The sequence below is a fragment of the Cottoperca gobio genome, chromosome 24, assembly GCF_900634415.1.
Source record: "Cottoperca gobio chromosome 24, fCotGob3.1, whole genome shotgun sequence".
NCBI classification, from domain to species: domain Eukaryota; kingdom Metazoa; phylum Chordata; class Actinopteri; order Perciformes; family Bovichtidae; genus Cottoperca; species Cottoperca gobio.
The window spans coordinates 10,638,651-10,647,670 of record NC_041378.1 but is presented as its reverse complement, the minus strand read 5'-3'; the positions used below and the strand labels follow the sequence as shown (position 1 = coordinate 10,647,670).

The window sequence follows — 9,020 nt, the reverse complement described above, 5'->3', positions numbered from 1 at the left end:
AGTCACTGTTGATTGGGCCTCTGACTGATCCTGATTACAGTGAATACTGCACAGTCACTGTTACCCCTGCAAGGAGAACTACATCCGTCTCAATATGAAGCTGAGGCAAACTGACTTGCTTGCTACGTAATGAGAGTTTAATTTCCACATATGCCACAGAGTGTTATAAAGAAACACTTTGGAATTCACGCAGCGAGTGCAGGTGGTGTTTTTTTCTCCATTGAATTATCAGGTTCTTATCCTTTCCTTTCTAATTGCTTCTATCTTGATCAATACAGTAACAGCCAAAGTAATTGTACTATTTGCAGGCAACTAAATTAAACACTCCAGCGAAATAATGTATTTCAATATATTTCTATGCAAATCAAATTGTACATTTAAAGTGTTTTATGCAAAGTTACTAATACACATGTTGTTCAGTAAGTCAATTGGCACTGGAAAAACCCCACTGTTCACACACAACCATCATCTACTCTACAGAATTAGTCCATTTAAAGCAATGATGAAACTTCACTGTGGATTGGAAAGAAGCAGTAGGCCTACCTAATCCTGTGTTGCCATTAATACTTTCTCTTTAAAGGAAACATTTATTCTTGGAAATATGCTTATTTGCTTCTTGCAAAGAGTTAGATGAAAAGTTTAATACCACTCATGCTTACTAAATAGGAAGCTACAGCCAGGAGATCGTTAGCTTAGCTTGTTTTAGCTTACCATGAAGACTGGTAGCAGGGGGAAACAAGTTAATACGCCCTGTCAATAAATATCCATTAGCAGTTACTCCCCATAAAACCACGACTTGTTTTTAAACTTTAGGTTTTCTTCAGATTAAAGAGAGAATATGTTTTGGTGAATGTGGCTACAAATGACAAATAGGCTATGGGATATTATTGAATGCTAAAAATGTTTGGGCATTTAGCTAAACATGCTCAGTCATTGTAATAGTAGTAGAACCATAGAACAATCATAAATTCAGTAAAGTGACTCATTGACGCATTGTCAATAATAGGCTTTAGCAATACTTACCTAGAGCTTGCTAACATTAGCTAACTAGCCACCATAAAATACCGGTAGATAACAGGTAAGCCTGGAGCAGCAGTGTATTGATGGTGAGTTATTCAATTCAACTTTGCATTTGTAAGTGGAAGAATGTCTTATTGGTTCTCTCCAAAGTAGAATAGTCTTGCTTTTAATAAACAAAATATAACTAAGTAAGCTGTCGATTGTATTTAATTGTTTTTAACCTTTGAAAAGGGGCCAAGCTAGCTGTTTCTCCCTTTTACCCGTGTGTATACGTGAAGTTGGTTAATTTAGAGCATAGATGTGAGATTGGAATCTCTCAATTTGGAAGCAAATAAAGGTATTTCCCTAAATGTCAAACAACTCCATTAAAAGTGCTGATGCTTTTGACTAACTCAAAGTGAACAAGTTATAGATGAAAACACTTTCTGTAACAATCATGGATTTAAGGACAAAGAGTCTATAGGTTTTCACTCCAACCTTTCATGACTCATTCCAAACAAGAGATGATCAGATACGAGCAGTTGGTTCTGGTGAAAGAAAAAGCCAAACAAACAATGCCTTGGATGTAGCCCCAATTATAATTCAAGTCACACTTTGACATTAGCTGCTAGAAATGCCTCAGGCCATTTGAGTTTGTGATCTACAGCAGGCAAAGGTCAAGTTTAAACTCATTTCCTCGACATGAGTGAAGTCAGTATACATCGGCTTTTAATTGATAGGCTATTTGAAGAAGACAGAGAGTCATAATACGAGAAAAAGCTCCCAAACATGCAGCAGTAATACAAAACATGTATATTTAAGGGTTGTAAAAAATTAAACAGTTCTTTCTTTCGGCTCAATATTTCATTTATTATCAGTTCTTTTTAAGGCAATATAGCCAGCTCAAAACTAGGAAACATGTTTTTATTTTTTGTTGCCAGGTTTACTATGTATGTGAAGTGCATAGACTCATAAAAGGAACATGATTTGGCTTTGTCATTCTTGGGTGTCACATCAGGAAATTAAACCAACTATGTGTTATATGTACAGAGGCAAGGGCATACACACAGATATAGTGAGATGTGTGTGTGTTTACTTGTGTGTATCAAATCCAGCTGGAGCAAAGCTGTCAGGAAAGATAAAACACTACATTAAACCCTAACACACTTGTGGTGGAGACATATTTTGGTCGTCCCTGTCCTCTTCAGTCATCACTGGGTGAAATTTCAGAAAGAAGAAAAAAAAATATATATTATTCGGGGGGGATAAAGTGTGAAGTGAGGTAGACTAAAAGAGGGAGATGGAGAGAGAGAGAGAGAGAGAGAGGGAGGTGCCACCATCGACTGCAGGACAAAAATGAGCGAGAGGAGGAAAAGAGGGAGGGCTGAGTGGTGATGAGGGACAGCGAGGGAGAGAGAGATGGAAGGAGAGAGAAGGGTAGGCGACGTTTGCTCACTGCAGAGCCTTTCATTGATAAAGTAGCGCTGGTGTGAGCCAGAAGACTGCAGCTGGACACATCACACACACATGCTGCTCTCATACACACACTTCCTGGATGTTTGTTTACAGGCTGACACCAAAGAGGCATCAGTGCATTCACTCACCCCAAACAACTGAGGACACACACACACACACACACACACACACACACACACGCGCACACACACACACACACACACACCACACACACACACACACACACACACACACACACACACACACACACACTGTGATCACAAGCTGACACGCTCTAATTGAAACGGAAATCCTCGCTGACTCCCCCTCGTCTTCTCTCTCTCTCCACCCGTCTTTTGGGTATGTGGGCATAGTTCAGTGACAACAGAGAAGGGACACCTGAGGAGCAGGGAGTTGGTGCATCTGATCTGGGACGAGTTTTCTGAGGAGTCCTTGGATAAAAAAGAGGCTGCAGTGAAAACAGAAAACGCAACAGTACAAAGGTATGTGTGCATGCATTTATATACATACACACATTTTGGAGGGATATGTAAACACGGCATGTGTCTTTAAGTTTCTAGAAAAGCGCTATACAAATCTAATGTATTATTATTATTAAAACAACTACACATACATGGATAAACTTCACACTCACACACACACACACACACACACACACACACACACACACACACACACACACACACACACACACAAACACGTCTCAAACAGAGCCGTTTCCTCCTCACAGCAACAGGAGCTGGTGGGTTCCTCTCTCCATCTTATTGTTGGCATCTCTTCTTCTCTCACTTTCTCCCTATCTTTATCTCCACCCTGACACCTATAGTTTTTATTTCAACGTCCTGCTGCCTCGTCCTGGATGGTTCTCACGCAAGTTACGAGAGAATCCGACAGATTGAACACAACGAGGTATTAAATTAGAAGCGCCAATAAGCAGAAAGAAAGAAACTCCATAGATAGATCTCGCAGAAGATTGATCGCTACCTCTCTCTCTCTCTAATCCATCACTACATCCCTCTCTTCTCTATCTCTTCTCTTCTCTCTCTCTATCTCTCTCTCTCTCATCTCTCTCTCTCTCTCTCACAGAAGCATCCCTCTTATTTGCTATCCCGCACTCGCCTCTACAAAAGCCACATATCTCTCCTCATGACTTAAACCACTCTCCCTCCATCCCTGTCAGTCTGTCCGTCACCCTGGGATCTACGGAGGCAAGCGGAGTGCCGGTGTCGGCCATGAAGCTGATGAACGGGGGAGGAGGAGGAGGGGGAGGAGGGGGAGGTGGAGGAGGAGGTGGAGAGAAGACTGCCTTTTCCTTTAAGAAGTGCTCTGCTTTCCAGTTTGTCAAGAGAAAGGTGAGTTTGGGTGAAACACACACACATTTCAGGATGGATGCCTCCATGGACTGCCTCTGTGTGTGTGTGTGTGTGTGTGTGTGTGTGTGTGTGTGTGTGTGTGTGTGTGTGTGTGTGTGCGTGTGTCTCTGTGTGTGTGTGCGTGTGTCTCTGTGTGTGTGTGTGTGTGCCAGAGATGATGTCATTGTTAAAAAGCTAAGCCGCGCTAATCAGGCGCAAGACTCGGCTCCCTGCGTACTTCTGTTTACTGTGTGTGTTTGTGTGTGTGTGTGTGTGTGTGCGTGTGTGTGTGTGCGTGTGTGTGTGTGTGTGTGTGTGTGTGTGTGTGCATTCTGCTAAACACTATTGCATTACAGAACCCACAAGTGTCTGTTGTGTAGAAATCATGACATCACTGAGCTGGCGAGGGTCCTACAGTTTAGGATCTACTCAGCATATCCTGCATTATGCGGCAGTGCTGTCACAAGCCTCATTTCCTGTTTAATGTTAAATGCGTTGGTTGTTTGGCGTGTTTGTGTAATGAGTGTGTGTGCTGACTGTTCCAAAAAGGTTTTGAGTTGTAACTGATGGCTCGACTAATGGTTAATAAATCATTAGTTTTTTTAATTTAACTAGCTCTTTAATGTATTAAACTTAAAAACTGCCGAGGTTTTTGTCCAAATTACACTAATATTTACTTTTAATATTAGCAGCAGCATTATACTATCAAAACATACCAAGCTTGACAAGCAGTCAACTTCTGCTCCCTCAGATCGGAATAATTTGCAGCCGATTTACATGAGATCAAAAGAAAACATAGAGCGACATGACTCCGGGGGTACAGTGGGAAGGAAATGACTAACATTCCAGCCTGTGGAGGAGAGGCTGATTGATGCATTTACTCAATAATCACTGTATTGCTTTGGGAATATGGCACAACATTATTTTTTCCATTACCCAAACAGTGTTATATAATAAAACAGATGATAAAGTAAGGCTTTATTACACAAGATTACTACATGTTCAGCCTGAGGGAAGTGAATATATGCCAGAATAACAACTAATTGGGAACAATCAATGTTCTTGATAAATAATACTTGGTTTAAAGTTGCTGGATAGATTTTTTAATCTGGCTGTGTCATCGCCGTGTGTTCTTGCTCCCTTTAGGGTTACCCAAAGTGTGTGTTGGTCTCAGATGGCATACAATATGGTGTGGATCCCTGATGATTCGCCCTGTTAATATGGGCAGATTGTGTTGTGTTAACACCCACGCACAAACACACATGCACTCCCACAGCCAAATTATTCTGCCATGAGTCTCCCATGGGATATATTAAAAAAATAAAATACTAATCAGTAATCAAGAGCCTATCTATCTATACATCTATCTATGATAAATATTTCTTGCCTTTCTTTTACATATTTTTGTATCTTCCTTCCACCCGACCAAGAAAAACAGAAGCTTCCAGATATGCATCAGCACACAGCCCCAAATGAGAATGTATGCCTGCTGTTAAGGGTTTACTTGTCACTAAATAAGCCTTATTGCATAATTGGGAGAGCAGTCCAGACAGAGCACTGTATCATACAAATGAGTAAGGGAAATGATAGAAGGAATGATAAAATCAATGGCTCTGTGTGTCTGTGAATTTGGACTGTACACAGTACAATTATTGATTAGACATGCCATTTGAGACACATTGGTAATGTTGAAATGCAACATTTCCCAAAGTTGCATCAAAATATAGTCAACAGCTTTTGAGATATGATGTGTTAAACCCAACAAACCCTTCAAAAAGATGACGTAACATCCAGTATATAGTGGGAAAAACCCCGGTATCTGAGGTGAATCAGTGTTATGCACTTCGTATGACACGTGTCGTCAGCTTCATGGTCAGCGTGACATGTGAAACAAGAGCTGTGACAGTGCACTGTTTGATCCGCAGGGGTAATGCCAAAACATTTCTCACTTTGCTTTAAATCTCATGACGAACAACAAAGGAAGAATCCTCTAATTGGATGACACATCAACCCCACGTTCATGTTGTGAAGTTGTGTGGTAGTATTCTTATTTTAGTTGTGTGTCATCTGACTTGTTTTCTAGAGTGGTTTGTTTTTGTGTTGACCTGCTGGAGTGTTTTCCCAAGTCGGTTTTCCTTTAGACTCAACATGCCTTGACGTGCTGTCTGGCTGCACTTCGATTTAGGCCTTCGATCTCAGTGTGTGTGTGTGTTTGTGTGTGTGTGTGTGTGTGTGTGTGTGTGTGTGTGTGTGTGTGTGTGTGTGTGCCCCAGCTGTTTGGACTCAGGCTACTGCGCCCGCGGTGTGTGTTTGCTAAATGTTCGATTCACGCAGCGGGACGAGATTTCATAAGGCTTCTCATGAAAATGTTGCTTTCCTTTCCCTGTCGCTCTCCTTCTGTCTCCCATGTTCCCCTTACTCTGTTTCCTCTCCACTTTGACCACCTCTCCACCATGTTTCTTTCCCAAAAACACACACACACACACACACACACCAGATTTTACGGTTAGTGACATTGCTTTTCTGGGAAGTCTTAGTCACGGCAGGAGTGATGTGCGTATGCAATGTGCTTGCCTGCACTAACTTGCTCATGTGTCAGGAAGATGTCACCATATAACACATTTTCTCACTTATTGTTTTTACTGTACGGATGCTTAATGTCAACGTTTATTAGTGACAAGGATGTAAAAGGATTTCAATTTGGGATAATTCATCATAATAGCCACCTATGGATTACAGTCCCCTTCTGCAGAGCGAGCTTTCTAAAGTACATTAAAGACAAAGATTTCGAAGAAATTTAGACAAGATTAGACCAGATTAGACCAGATTAAACAAAATGGACGTCCCCTTTCGTCAAATTTGAGGGTGCCATCAGCATTGTGCTTTGTGTCATCTACATCTTCATGCAACCGGTCTGTGCATGTATTTCATTCTGTGTGTGTTCCCTTTCTGATTCATGTTTTCAACATGTGGCAGAGCAGAGAAGCCATCTGTCTTTGAAGTGCAATTGTGTGTGTGTGTGTGTGTGTGTGTGTGTGTGTGTGTGTGTGTGTGTGTGTGTGTGTGTGTGTGTGTGTGTGTGTGTGTGTGTGTGTGTGTGTCTGTGTGTTTTACAAAAGCCGTTTCCTCATTCTTTTCTCATACTCAGAGGCGGAAATGTCCACCTCAGTGCCACTTACACACACCAAACTTTCCAGTTTCATTCCTAACTATATCCTAAAGGTTTTTACAGAGGGGTTTGTTCAGATATCATTCTGTAATGAATATCATTTTTGTAATATTTTATTCCTAAAAACATGGCAAATCTTTTTTTGTTATGGCTATTGACATTATTTTCTGATTTATGGAGTAATACAAAGGGATATCCAACATTCCCTCTGTAAAATCTTTATGACTCTAATATGTCAACAAAATAAGATAGCATTTCTGTTCCTGAAATGTATGCAAATTAACACATATAAAAATAATTAAACCTAACATTTCAGAAAACCTGTAATATAAATCATAATTGCCTTAATGAAAGTAATCAACTGGGGAAGTTTCATGGTAATATCTACCAGTTTAAATGTTTACCTTATTCACCTGCAGTGTCTCCTCACAGTTTCTCAAACTGCTTTTGACCTTTTGAACGCTTCTTTTCTGCGCAGGTACGAAGATGGATGAGGAACCCCAAGGTGAGCGTGGAGAAGGCCCAAGGGAAAGGCCTCCTTCACGCCTGTCCAATGTGTCCTCTGGTCGACGACCTGTGCTACACACACTTCCCATCGCCTTACGGCTGCTGTCACTATGGCGGCCTGCAGGGCGGACAGTACTACCACCAGGAGCCGTGCTCGCCATGCCCTGCCAGCGGGAAAACCAGCGGCCATGACAAGAGCAAGGGCTGCAAGGTAACGAGAAAAACCAATACAGAGAGAGAGAGAGAGAGAGAGAGAGAGAGAGAGAGAGAGAGAGAGAGAGAGGAGAGAGAGAGAGAGAGAGAGAGAGAGAGTGAGTGTGTCAAGGAATGCATTGTGTCAGTAGTCAGTACAATGCACCCTATGACACACAATCAATATAATATAATATGCAATAAAATTTGTCGCCTATGGTAATAGAGGCTTAGTCTTCATTTAAAGGATAAAGTTTAATCCAATCCAAAGTCTTCTGATTGTTCATTATTTATATTGATTATAACAACATTGTTTTCACCAAAACCTATAACAAAACTGTATATCAATACAAGTCTATCCTGCCATCCTCTCACCACAAATCTCCTCTGGTCTGCAGGTACAAGTACATCCACTACTTACAGCACTCATTTTACAGAGCTCCCCCTGTGCGCCTATTAGCATTCATTAAAATAAGTCAAAGAAGCAAATTAGGTTCTAACAGGACTCTAGACATCGTTGTGTTTGTCTTTATTCTCGCTTTAAGCTCTACCATGAGGGTTGTTATGTAACAAAAAACAAAAACGTATTGTTGTTTTTTGCTGCTCACCACAGGCTGGTGTTTCTGAAAAGAGGCAGCAGGAGGCATATATTCAGCAGAGAACATGAACATTGTTTTAATAACATGAAGAACATGGTGAGATGAACACCAGTGCATGCTGTCAACAAACACCTTGCCCAAACACTATCTATTCACACTAATGCTACTGCAGATGTCCTTGCAACTGCAATCATAATAGCCATCCCACTCCTATCAATCATCATATCCATCGATTGGTTTCCCGCTCGTGTGTGTGTGTGTGTGTGTGTGTGTGTGTGTGTGTGTGTGTGTGCGCGTGTGTGTGTGCGTATGCATTTCTCCAGTCCAATGGGCGACAGGAGAGAATGAGTCATCACTGTCCCAGCAGGACAAAGCCACACTGTGTACTGTGCGTGTTTGTGTGTGAACTGACAAACAACGATGAATCATGTAAGAATATAAAACAGGACCATGTTATTGTCCATCACACCATTCTCTTTCCTGGAGCCTTTTAGTTTTGTTTTTTTCCCCCCATTTCATTTTGTTTCCTACTGCTTTGGTTTTCTTCCAGGCAGGTCTCCATCAATTTCACCTCTTGCCCTCACAACCACTGTCACTAATGTCTCAATGAAGATAACCGGTGTGTGTGTGTGTGTGTGTGTGTGTGTGTGTGTGTGTGTGTGTGTGTGTGTGTGTGTGTGCGTGTGTGTGTGTGTGTGTGTGTGTGTGTGTGTGTGTGTGTGTGTG

The 9,020-nt window shown here is 41.4% G+C and overlaps 1 protein-coding gene across 1 annotated transcript in view; it reads left to right on the top strand.

The window, feature by feature from the left end:
- Positions 1 to 3,577: 3,577 nt before the first annotated feature.
- sgk1 (serum/glucocorticoid regulated kinase 1) overlaps positions 3,578 to 9,020 on the top strand; it is a 31,485-nt gene continuing 26,042 nt past the window's right edge. The window contains exons 1-2 of the mRNA XM_029425324.1: positions 3,578 to 3,827; positions 7,475 to 7,714. Of these exons, the coding sequence (XP_029281184.1) occupies positions 3,708 to 3,827; positions 7,475 to 7,714 (360 nt within the window). The 5' untranslated portion in view covers positions 3,578 to 3,707. The remainder of the gene's footprint in view (positions 3,828 to 7,474; positions 7,715 to 9,020) is intronic.